Source organism: Agrilus planipennis, unplaced genomic scaffold (genome assembly GCF_000699045.2).
Source record: "Agrilus planipennis isolate EAB-ADULT unplaced genomic scaffold, Apla_2.0 scaffold64, whole genome shotgun sequence".
Taxonomy (NCBI): domain Eukaryota; kingdom Metazoa; phylum Arthropoda; class Insecta; order Coleoptera; family Buprestidae; genus Agrilus; species Agrilus planipennis.
In genome coordinates this window covers 512,865-526,616 of record NW_020438927.1, presented here as the reverse complement: position 1 = coordinate 526,616, position 13,752 = coordinate 512,865, and the positions used below count along the sequence as shown (strand labels likewise).

The window sequence follows — 13,752 nt, the reverse complement described above, 5'->3', positions numbered from 1 at the left end:
TTTAAAACACCCTACAATTTTTTAACCACAGTGCTTTTAAAGATTATATACATTTATATTAACTACAAAAATATCTATATAAAAAAATCAATGCAACTACTATCTTAGTTGTTTCACACTTTTTGCTTCATTAGATCTTTTACATATACATTTCTATAAAGGTTCTCAAGGCTCAAAAGGTTAAAATTTTCTTTCTTGGTAGTAGACCTAAACTAGGAATTTCGGGTTAGAGAAGAAGAATAGAAAAAATACATCGATTACAGTCTGAAAAATGATTGGATATTACTTCATATCCTCAGACAATCTTTGCATTTCCCCAAAACTAGAGCGTCCACATCCCTAACTAATGTAATATGTAAGGTATTACTCCCTTCAGCCTCTCTTTAGTCCTATTACTACTTCTTATATTTCTCTAACTATAGCTTTTGATATCGCAGAAGTTTTCCTACCAGCCTATTTCTTGTTTTACTTATTGACTTCTGCTCTGTTTTCCTACCGTTTCAGCGGAGAGTTGTGTGCTCCAAGCACACTTCTAACAATTTTTTTCCAATTCCTAGATTAACAGTTAGTGAGTACAGAAGTGAGCCTTTCTTGATCCTGAGTGATCGTTTGTTTGTTTATACTTATGTGACTTCCCAGGTATTGAAAATCGGTAAATAACATAAAACAAAATCTAGCCAAATTAAATGCAATTTGTGTGTTTTCTCAAAATTCTGTTCTATAATAACCTTTCCCTGTACATTCGCGATTGTATCTATGAACCATCAAAGCAATCGAACAGTTGTCATACCTTTTTTTAATGAATCTAATGCAAATTATCATTAGACTTTAACCTATTTAAGAATTTTATCGCCGCACTGTGGTTTCTTTAGAAATTTATAACAATAATATTGTTTCAAATATTATTGTATATTTCTTAAGAAATCATAGTATGGTGAAACACACAATAGATACAATAAAATCTGGCTGGACAGTAGTACCTATCATTTTTATGAAGTTAAATGAATGAATTTCATATTTTGTTTATTTATTTGTTAATGTTTTTAGTAATGATTTAGAACAATTTCAGTTTAATTTAATGCATATAAGCAGTAATTGGTAAGTGGGAACTCCTACAATTTTCGAATTAGAAATTATACCTACCTATTTGAATTATTGTTTGCTTTAGTCAAAATTTCCATCAAATTAAAACAAAAAAAAAATCCTTTTAAGTTTTGGAAAACTATTTTAAATTTTATAATTTAATGAAAAATATGTCATGATGATGATCATCATCATCATCATCATCGTAGGATCATCAGTATTAAGACTGGTTGGACACACACCTCGACTTTCCTACCGTGAACTGATCTTCGCATTTCCCCAAAACTAGAGTGAACGAAAGGATTTGTGAACAGAATGTGGACCCCCATAAAAATTGTTTTAGGCTCTTAAACGGGTAGAACTACTCTATAAGAATTTATTAGATTAGTTTTCATTATTTCCTTAAATGTATATCCAGAAAACCCATTAAACATAGGTAGCTATTTTGATTTGAGAAAAAGTGATTGAAGTTTTGATATGAAAATTTTTGCTATAAATGTATTTTTTATATTTGTCATCAATACTGGCTCGAGTTTGTCATTATATGAATAGTAACTACTGGTAATGTACAAATACATTACAAAGATCTTGAATAAACACTTTCTTACATCAATGCGTAGTTACCGCGATCTAATGCAATATTTTTCATGTATGAATCACCCTTGTTTATTATTTTATCGAAATTAGAATGCTCAATAAATAATTTTTCAAGTTTTATTACGTCTCTATTTAATTAACAGTCAGTTATGCAATACATAAAAAAATCGTAAAATTGTGGTTGTTTTGGGGATGATAAAAATGATTACTCACCGCCCTCGACGAGGCGCAAGCCAATGTAGCTGCAACGAAAGCTACAACACATCCGATACGTGAAATCATCGTGAACTTTTCGTAGTAAAGCGTCGTCAGCGTCGCGTGCTAGACTGCCCGTTGGCTGCCTGTGGCCGATCCAAAGCTCCCGAACCGACGCCTCGGCGTCGCACTGCATAGCTCCCTGGATCGACCGTTGATGGCGCCAGCTCCTATTTTCATCCTGCAGGAATCTTGTTGTCGACCTCTACAGCAGCTATTTTTGTTATTTCATTTTGTTGTTTTCACAAATTGTTCGATTTTTCTCCGTCCAGGACTCTTCTCATAGCGATTCGTATCGAATTGGAAAAGCAGTTGTCATGCCAATTCAGCTCTTTCTCATTTTCTCATTCATTCGCAGAAAACAGAAGAAGAAAATTAATATCAGAAAATTTTATTAGTGATAACAAATAAATATCGCAATGGGTTTTTGTTGTTTTCTAAATCACAGAGTACAATTTAACTTTTTTTGACACAAGAAAATATTCGATCATTTTTATGTTTTTAGAGCGGTAGTCGGTAAATCGTTTTGGTTCCTTGAGGACGTCTCTGTTATAAAATTGCCATGTAGTGACGATTAAATATCGCGTACACGTCATAAAATAACGCACTTAATGACTAGCTTCTCTATCTAAAATTTGTCGACCTCTGCCCCAGGCAATATGTAAATGTCGTAACCGCCGATGACAGTCTTGTAAAAGAAAAGAAGCAGGAAAAAATTATCCCGTGTTTTCCTACCGTTAGGGTTAGATTTTTTTCCAAATTTATATGGGACCAACTTCGGTGTTTACCCTTTCCAATAAAAAAAAATATCAAAATCGGACTATTCTGTCAAAACTTATGGTCATACATTACAATCATAGTTAGTGAACAGCAATCAACAATCATCCCCTGTTTTCCTACCCTTAGGGTTGGAATTTTTTTTTTCAAATTTATATGGGACCAACATCGTGGTATACCCTTTCCAATAAAAAAGAATTATCAAAATCGGACTACTCTGTAAAAAGTTATGCGCGGTCATACATAAAAAAATATACCCGTCGTTTTGAGAACCTCTTCCTTTTTTTCGTCGGTAAAAAATAACTTTTTTCATATTTTTAAGGCATTATGATGAAGCCCTCTACTAAAGTATAACCACATAAATGTAAAGGTTATATAATTGAAAATAATATGTACACTCTAAAAGTATTTTAAATTAAATTCCATTAAACCTTAACCTAAAGCGATTTTGATGGCATAAAATGTATATATAATATTGTTAACAGAAAATTTCACCTTTATGTAAAATTAATTTCATGTAGAATAAATGTAACAATGAAATCAATAACTTCAATGGATATAATTCGATGCACCATAAACAAAGTTAACGGTAATTTCACAATGTATATATACGTATAAATGCTTTTACTGCATATACAGCTACGCATAAATAAATAATCACTTTTTTTGAATGAACAAAACCTATTATCACAGGCTGATAATTTCAAACAATACAGGTATACTTCATTTACTTTCTCTAGCGATGTACCCCTTCCAATGTCTTGGATGCGCGCTGGCAAAATCATAAGTAGGGAGAGAAAAGCTCATTATACTCTTTACTTTTGCTCATTAAACACTCTTTTTCATACAGTACCTGCCAAAAGTTTTATTCAATCATGAATAGTAGTACGAGTCGGAAACAAGCGTTAAATCTTTAGTATGTCTTCAAATATAAATAAACATCTCCTTGGTATTTTCAGTAGTAATTGGTACCAATAACAGCACATTTGAGCAATGCAATTTTAGTGGATAAAATGGTCAATTTTTCCGTGCAGTACTGTGCGGATTATAGGCTCCTCACCGGTTAAGAGTTTGGCCAAGAGTTGTCTCCTATCTTTTCTGGCCTAGTGCTGTTCTTTTCTACTTTGCGCCGGTCAAACTGAAGGTCACATCGCTACAGAAACTAAACGAAGTATAGGTGCTATTTCACACAATTCGAGAAAAAAAGAATACTTCGCATGACGTAATAGAAATCATCAAGTTGAGTATAATATACTACATTGTTTTTGGAACATAAACTAGCATTTGTTATATTTCTAAACCAATTATTATGCTATCTACATCTGTAGATTCTAAAACATTTTTCGCTATTCAAATATCATATTCCTTTGAAATAGAAGATGTTTACAAACACAACGAATACGAGCCTCAAAGCTATTTTCTATGCAAATCGTACTAAAAGTTAATGCCGGAATTTCTAATGCAGTTTTATACGTTCATTAATCACCGCAAAATGGAAATGAGCTTCTCATTAATTATTTTGAGTTTAAACGCTGCTTTTTATAAAGGGCAAAGGATGTACTGTATAGCTAATGCATCTGTTGCACTATAAATGGCTTTTTATCATCAACTCTATTCAGAACACAAACTTTTAAAGGCTAAATATAGAGCAATTCATACTAGAAAAATATACAATAAACATTTTTTACAAAGTACCAAATTGGTACAAAATGCAACAAATAAAAATAATACAAAATAATCGATTTTTACTAGAAAACTGGTAGAGATAAATATGTAAAACCTTATATCAGGGCCCTTAATTTCGCATTGGACGGTACAATTTAATAAGGGTCGTTCCATTTGAAAAAAAAAGTTATTCGTCTTGTAAGATTGTCAACAATTGAATATCTCAAAATTTACTACAGATAGGTGTAGGCAACTGTTAATAAAGTCGATTTAAAATTAAATAAAAAAAGTTAAGTAGCGTCCAAAAGAAATGGAGCACTCTGTATGACTAAAGATATTTTCAGCGAATGTATCATACGATTCCAGACCAATTTTGTAAGTCCGAGTAAAATAAAAAAGAATGTACAAGCAATAATAATAACACAAATCACAAAAAAAGGACACAAAGTAGAGGAAATGGACTAATTCACGTAAGAGTCAGTTAATATATATTCTATACATTTTATTTTCACCTCTAAAATATTAAATTGTGATTAAAAAGGTTGTCATAAATACATTCCAATTTAGGAGAACCTTCTCAACCATTACCTAACCTTGAAGAAGTAAAGAACATGTCCAAACCTGTATTAACAAGCTGTTATGCGAATTATCCTATTTCTATTTATTAACCTTAATAATCCCGTAGCACATGTAAAGGGATTTGATAAACAACTGTCCCTTTCTTTTTAATTTGCTGTTATTAAGTCATTTAAACAGCAGTGCTTTCTTGGAAGACAAATCAACCTGAAATTGATATACTTAGTGTATTCTTATCACTTACATTTTTATTCTATATCTTGCCAGAAAGCAAATACCTACCGATTGGAAATTAGTTAGTGGATTGAATCCGATGCGGATCAGAATTGCCTGAAGATTGATCAGAAATAAATCAGGCTTTCTGATCCGGGTATGATGGAAAATAGTCACGTCATATATAATCAACATAGGATCCATTTGAAAAATCCCTGTCGGATCTGTTTCTAAGATCCATGACGGATCCGTTTCAAAGATCCATACTGGACCCATTCAACAGATCCATTCCCATCAAAATAATAATTTGAATAAACAAACTATTTGCTAATTAGTCATAACATTACTAATAATTATTATTAATGTATTATTAATTTATTGTTAATTGTTCTTATTAATTAACAATAAATTTGTTCATTGTTTGACGAACAATATTGCATACAGAATAAATCAGGTAAAAAATAAAGTTCTGTATTATGATCCAGTTCAGAACATCGGATACAATCTTGATTTAAAGATTGTACCGAAACCGTAATAGAATTTGTAGCATTAGATTGTGATAAGAAATTGGTCAGATGACTGGATTAAGGGATAGGATACTCTACTATGATCAATTTCTGATCAGATGGTTGGATCAACAGATAGAGTACTGTGCGCTGATTAATTTCTGATCGGATGACCAGATCAAGGAATGGAGTACTGAACTCTGATCAGAAACTAATCAGATGCCCGTATTACGGAAAATCTGATCCGCATCTGATCATAATTCGGGTTCTCTGAACTAATTTCCAGTCGGGTAACAGAGATTTCAAATAAAGCAGAAGTTAAATGAAATTCTTGTATGTCCCTAAGTTATTTTCATACAATCGCACTTCCCGTTTCATGGATTCGACAATAATAAAAGATAAAAGTACTATTTTCTTATTCTAACGGAGGCTGTCTGAAAAAAAAGGCGAATCTAATTTAAATACAAAAATGTAATTAAGCGGCAAAAGAAGTAATAGCCCTGTTTTATTCAAATACTTAATTGGATTACTTTAAAAGGCTGGCGTTTAATTTGACTAAATAAGCAAGGCAAGATATGGCTTCAAATATTCCAGAATTGCCCTTAAAAGTATTTTTAGCAGCAAAAGTTCAGAACTTGCCTCGTAAATGTATATTTATAATTGTTCATTTAATTGAAGGTCATTTAGGAAATCGTAGTAATTTTTTTTTTATTTTAAAAATTGCATTATATAATTTGTTTATTTTTATCTTTACTGTCGTGCTATACAAATTATTTTTTTCAAGTTATAATCACACACCCATCACAAGGACGTAGATGCGGGTGGACTCGGGTGGGCTATGGCTCATTCATTGGTAGCAATGGCTTATATGCTGATTCACCCTGATTGTTAACTTAACCCCATACAGCGATAAAATGTAAAATTTAAAAGCGCTTACTTAACCCAAGATATTTTACTTAATGCAAAAATCATGCGGCTTTTTTGTTTGATGATGCAAAAATGTCCAAAACCCAGAACTTTTGCGACTTTTCTCTCCATGAAGATGATTTGTTTACTTACCCAAGAAAATTTCTCATCGTGACCGAAGGAGTGAAAATAAATAGCTTACACACCAGAGCAGAAAATAAACATGCGATCTGAGACATTCTTTACTTTTCCTGTCTAGGTGCATAATACGTATATCTACTAATATGTATTATCACGAAAAAGAAGGTGTTTTTTTAAAAAAAAAAAGCTGGGTGTTTTCCCACCTGCTGCTAATGTTGATGAGCAAATAGTCCCTCTATAGTACGCTGGACAGTAAGGCGGAAGGTTTTCTTCATTCCCCTTATAGGAATCGTGGGAATGCGGTGGTGGCTGGAATAAGAATGTGGAAAATTATTAGATACAGCCCCAGCATTTGTCTAAGTGATTACAGGATGCTTGAGACACAGCAAGCACACCCGGAATCGAATTGAATGATAAGCAATGGTATGTACCTCTAAATTGTAGATATATTAATAATTATGGTTTTACATTGCCATTTACACGGAACTCAAGGCCGCTTGGGTTATACATATAAAATTTAAAATGTATAAGGGTGTGATCCACTCTGTGTTGTACGTGAATACGTGTACGTAAAGGGAAATATTTTCTATATAAAATATAAAATACGCTATTTTATGTATGTCATAATCATGCATGAACACTAAGAAGTCCTTCGGGATTCAGAAAAATGACCTCAAAATGGCAGCGCTTTTCCCCCCACCTTACTTAGCGTAACACATTCTTTGATTCTTTAGCTACCTAGTTGTGTAATTAAATTTTGGTTGGAGATGATAGATTACATCAAACTGGATACTCATATTTTGAAAATAATCTTAATTCTGCACATTGAGATAAATTACATTTACCTAACTATTGTAGAAATCTCTAAAAAGCCTATTACGAATAGATAATAACTGCTATACCTACATTTTTGATTTTTTTAAGAATCATAATTTAAAATTTTCTGAATACCTATCCGTATACAGATATTTATAGATAACACTGTAATATTTTTCTGTTCGGATTGACAAAGTGATTAAGTACCCTTGGTACCCAAGTGATACTCTATTTTTTATAAACCTACTACCAGAATGAAAAAATACCTAATTTGCGGAAACAGGGATTTCCCCAAGGATTCTAGATGACGATTCCTCTGTTTGACTGTTATATTCACCGCTTCTTTACCATTTTTGAAAGTTTAATGACGTATCGACCGATTGTTTGTGCGCAAGTCTAAACTAACATTAAACATCGGAATCAGCTGGAATTGATGTTTAGATAAGGACAGAATTTTGAATGCATGGCTTGCGCACACCACCGCTAATAAAACTGTGTAGTCGTGGGTAGTAGAGGTCGGAACTGGTTTATATCGAGTAATCAAGAATGGGGAGTGTTTATAAAAAATTTGCTAACAGAATTTAAAAAAAATTGCATATTGCAGACGGTACTGTTATTAAGTTATCGAAATTGGTGAGTTTAAAAACAACTAAACGTTTCAGTAAGCCTGATAGAAACTGAATGAAAAAAAATATAATTTTGTTATTAGCTAATGATGACAGGACATCCAAAAGGTATCACAATTTCCTTTACACATACTAAACTGAAATGTACAATTTACACATAATTTATTTTTTTTTACGTTTTATTTTACTCGTAAATTACTTCCAACACCCCGTATCTTTTTTGAAAATTCTGTTTACTTCAACAGATAAAGAAAGACAGCATTCTGTACTTTAAATCTACTCTTTTCGTCTGACGCTATATGTATATAAATATTTCTCCCTTGCTATAATATAAAGGAGAATAATTCTCAATTCACCCCATTTTCCAAACGCCAATGTGGTGGAAATTCACCTCGTGCAAGCGCCTTACGTGAAAAACTAAATAAATCGTGTAAGACTTGAGATTAAAGTGTTACTCAGAAGAACTTACAAAATGACTGAAATGTTACCAACAAAAAATAATGAAATAAGTGATCTGACATTATCAACGTTAATATGAAGGTAAGGTACGTCTTGTTATGCTAAATAGTAACCCTTTAATTTCGTCATTTTAAAACACCATTGCACAACTCAAACAATTCATATCAATAAAGGACATTATTAGCTGTTCTTAACAATGAATTATACCGAAACCGTAATAGAATTTGTAGCATTAGATTGTGATAAGAAATTGGTCAGATGACTGGATTAAGGGATAGGATACTCTACTATGATCAATTTCTGATCAGATGGTTGGATCAACAGATAGAGTACTGTGCGCTGATCAATTTCTGATCGGATGACCAGATCAAGGAANTACTTATTTCAGACTGCAGATATAAAGAATTTATAAATTGATTAATTGTTTACAATTAAACTGTAACGCTGTGGGTATAAAAATTTGTTGGCCTTTAAAATTACGAGTAGCCACAGTTCCCAATATACCACAAATGATTATGCATTTTGTACCAGCAATATATTATTGCGTTTTCCAAAAATGACAAAATTATTGATTTTTATTTCTACAAATTAAAATATACTGTTGGTTAAACAGAATTCCGATAAGTACATTCGCATAAATAGTTTATTGGGACTCTTTTGGCAGTATAACATAGGAAAGCAAGCTAATTGAAACAGTTAGTCAGCATAATTGAGTTTAAACGGATTTATAAACAAAGGATTCTGAAACTAACATATGTAGCAATTAGTTGTTATATTTATATTTATCTTATTTATAATTTCAAACAAAAAATATCAAGCAATAAATGTGATTTTGAGTTTATCTAACTGGATTTGTTTATTCGCCAGAAACAGTGGTACAAGATAAAATTGCATAAGTTCATTTTAACGAAAAACAGTTGACTAATATTATAAGAAATTTCAATAAAATAAAATGCGAAGCATGCGATATATTTTTTTATATTATGTATACGAAAACTGAATTATTACAATGATGTATACGTCTCTAGAATGTAGAGAATTTATCTGCACCAATTTCATAAAATCAATTTCTGTTGTTCAAACTTTGAATTAGATTAGTTAACGTTCCAAACACGCCGTGAGTTCTGTGTTTGCCACAAAGCGTCATGGGAGTTTTTGTAAGAGCCATAACGCGAATGTGGATGTTTTTTAGTGACCACGACCTATTAGCTGAGCCTAACATATGAATCAAAAAGACTCCTTTCAAGTGCATTCACCGGTGTGTGGTGTATTGGGCAGGTTTTCGGAGTAGTTCGTGCATTTTGGAGGTGACGGATGGATGTATGTGGGAGAAGTGGGAAACTATTTATTTCATTCTCAAGAATTCTAGAACATTAGCCAAAAAATCGACCAGAATATTTAAATAGGCGACATGATGAAATAATATAAATTCATAGAGGTAGGGAGGTTAGATGTTGTAAGCACCTAGCGGGGCAATTTGGCGATTATATAATAAATCATTGCAATTTTTTGATAGACATTATACATGAGTTCCTTTAGCTACCTGTATAATATTCCTCGGATCCTTCGGATTTCGTCGCCAGTGCGTCTCAAACTAGAATTCGCTTAGTCTAAATCTTGCGAGGCAAATGTTTTTCAGCTAGTGTATAATAAATCAGTGCAATTTTTTGATAGACATTACACATGAGTTCCTTAAGCTATCTGTATAACGTTCTTCGAGTCCTTCGGATTTTGTCGCCAGTAGATCTCAAACGAGAATTCGCTTAGTCTAAACGTAGGTAAAAGCGACGGCATAAAAAAAATATTAGCCTTGAGCTGAATAAGATAACGCACATCAGTTTTTATTGATTACCCAAACGAAAACTCTGACATAAATAAACTGATCAATACACACGTCTATACGTATAATGTATTAGCGATTAGCCTAAATGGAAGTCAAAAAAACAAAGATAGGATAGTAATAGTAGGACACCGGTATAAAGGGTTCGTTTGAAACATATATATTAACAGCATAAATATGTAGGACTAAAAAGGAGCAGGAGAAGACATAAAATAGAATACTGTTAGCAAATAGTCAAGGATGTGAGATGTCCTAGTTTTAGAAAAATGCGGTGATTAGTGATAAAGAGAGTGGAGGTGCGTGTCCAGTTGTTCACTTTTTCAACTTTACTGTATACAGAGGAAAATATCATGCTTATGTGAAATGACTGCTATACTTGTTTACTTATTTGTGTCAAAAAACTGACGTGTTTTTTGATTTGATTTATATAGTTAGTGACCTTTAGACCCGCACGATAAGGCCGGATTTGACCATATTTCCATGACTCATCCACTGCTCCACTGCATATGCTCTATATTTCATAAATGATATTTTTACTTAGGCCCCTTACACACGGACAGCGAATCCGCCGACGGGCTATTTCGCCAGGCGGCATAAAACCTTAAAGGAATTATTCTACGTATGTTTAAAGATGATTTAACACACCTACCGGTGCCGGGTATTCGTTCAAAATAAATTTTCGACGGCGAACACACGGTCGCCGGCTGGCAAATTAGCCGGTGCCTTTGTTTCAATACATGCAAGTCTGACACATGAGAATGGGGTTCTCAAAACACAAATTTGGTAAAGGTTTAGATGATGGCCCCCACCCTCTTTGGGTGGGATTGAAAGATGATGTCTCCCCCACCACTGTACCATAAAAAGTTCGTGGCGGTCTCACCCCCATAAAAAGTTATAGGGGTTCAAAGTTAATAAATATGCCAATTTTTATACATTTCTAGGCATGTAAATATTTATATAGTCATTCTTAAACAATATTCAAAGGTAAAACTAATGNCGGGCCGCATAAACATGTTTAATGGGCCGCAAGCGGCCCGCGGGCCGCGTGTTGCTCATCCCTGTTCTAAACTATTATCTGTAGTCCTTATACAATAAGCCGAATGTTTTATTAAGGGATCTACATAGTGTACTTTACGGATGTGAAAGTTAGAATGATCGTTTTTATCTATTTCGTGTAAATATAAAGCAAGCATGTTTATTAATCCTACATTCAGAAAACATCTGTTCGCAATTGAACAATTAAAATCATTATCGCTCATTAAACGCGTGCTTACTAAGATGGTTTGTTACAATAATGAAAACACTAATCGTAATCAACTTGAAGTCAATAGAACTAATATTATTCATAAACAGCTGATCTCTAACTTTTAAAGTGAAACTTTTACTGCATCGCCTCGAATTTCTTCGTCCATTTATTGCATGTCGCATTACAGCTGGCCGCGGAGTAGGGATAAAATCGAAAGGCGCTCGACAGAGCAGCCAAGGCCAATATGATGGCGACCATGATTCGCATGAGCTAACCGTTTATATTCTCACTCATTCGGGCAAGTGCATGACAATTACATTTATAGACTGTGAAACTCAAAGCGAAGATGAGATTATTGATAGAATAACTGAAGTTCAAAATGATTCAATGACTTAAATAAATATTATTCTCAGTGTTTAACATGCGTCTATCATCTGAATGACTGTATTTATTATGTATTCCGTACAGTCATACGCAAATTGAAATTAAAATTTATAGTTGGATGTCTTGTCTACTATTGATTTCCCATTATCATTCCCATTTTCCAATCATTAAGATAAGATTAAGAACGTGATTTTAATTTTAATACCCTAAATCGAATAATTTTCGGAAAAGTTTCACTTGCACCGTGGTTTCATAAAACCACACGATTTTTTTTTGTCTTTCTTTTCGTTGTACACAAAATACACGAGTGCAGTTTTCTTTTTGCATTTCATCCTCCAAAATCCATGAAATCTCAAATGTATAGAGCCAATCAGAAATTAAATCTCGGGTGCCGGGTGCATGATAACCTCATTTTTTTTGTCGGTCGATGAAATAGCCTGTCGGCGGTTTGACCGTTCATGTGTAAGGAGTCTTACAATTAGTGAACTTCAACCACACAACATTACCATGACAATAACCGATTTTGACTCACATGTAAGCGTGAAATGACCTTTATATATGTAATATTTGTTCGATAAAAAACGTGACGTGTTATTAAATGCACTGAAATATCAGTTTCTTATCATAAGGGTATACTGTAATTAAGTCATTTTAACAAATTAAAAGAAGTAAATTGTACCAGTCTAATTATACATATCACGTTCTTTAAAAGCAATTATTTATCACATGCACACAATTTTGCTAATTATAAATTCACGAAAAAAAGCACTTGATAAAGATTAATAACGAGTTATTACTGAAACTCTCAATTTAAAATATATTGGGCTTTTTATAGTAGTGTTGAACGAAATATCAATTTATCGTCTTGAAAGCATTTAAAAATATATGCTCATATTTATTTATGTAACTGTGATAAGCGTCTCCAAATGACACTAAACAAAACGTTTAAAGAAAGTTTTTTTCCATTACCATAACAGTTAGCTCTTACAATTAATAATATTTGTGTGAATCTACTTATTGTGTCACTCACTACCTTGACCTATTAGTACATTGAACGGTTGCTTTACATTTTGCGTAAACAACAGCAATACTTTTGCAATATTATTTGATGATTCTCGACAAAAAACTAATGAAATACCACACAAAACAATTGGAAAGCTATTTATGTAAATTAACTGAACAAATTGGGTAACAAGCGTTATTACTGTATGCATTTTAATAAATATTCTATATACATACTTTATTATAAAAACGCTGATGAAATATTTTTACACATTTCTGCCAAAGAATTTACAAAATAAAGTTTGTTTTATTTTTAATGTTTAATATTTTAATTGCACAATCGTATTTCTATCAGAAACTAAAAATACATAATCATTCGTTTCGAAGACATCACTTTATAACTAAAGGGTTTAGAAGAAATTAATGCAAGGGAAAAACTAGACCTAGATCGTTTTTGAGACACATGGATATCATCATCATCATCATAAGATCATCAGTCCTAAGACTGGTTAGACACGTACCTCCACTCTTTCCTACCCTGAGCTAAACTTCGCATTTCCCTAAAACTAGAACAGCCCACATCCTTAACTATTTGCGAACAGTAATCTAATCTAGGTCTACCTCTACCCCTCCTAACTCCTGTTTCTGCCTCTAATATGT

The 13,752-nt window shown here is 32.8% G+C and overlaps 1 protein-coding gene across 1 annotated transcript in view; it reads right to left on the bottom strand.

Moving 5' to 3' along the window:
* LOC108736333 overlaps positions 1 to 2,368 on the bottom strand; it is a 69,150-nt gene extending 66,782 nt beyond the window's left edge. Inside the window, exon 1 of the mRNA XM_018468716.2 lies at positions 1,894 to 2,368. Within this exon, the coding sequence (XP_018324218.1) occupies positions 1,894 to 1,962 (69 nt within the window). The 5' untranslated portion in view covers positions 1,963 to 2,368. The remainder of the gene's footprint in view (positions 1 to 1,893) is intronic.
* Between the last annotated feature and the right edge of the window lie 11,384 nt (positions 2,369 to 13,752).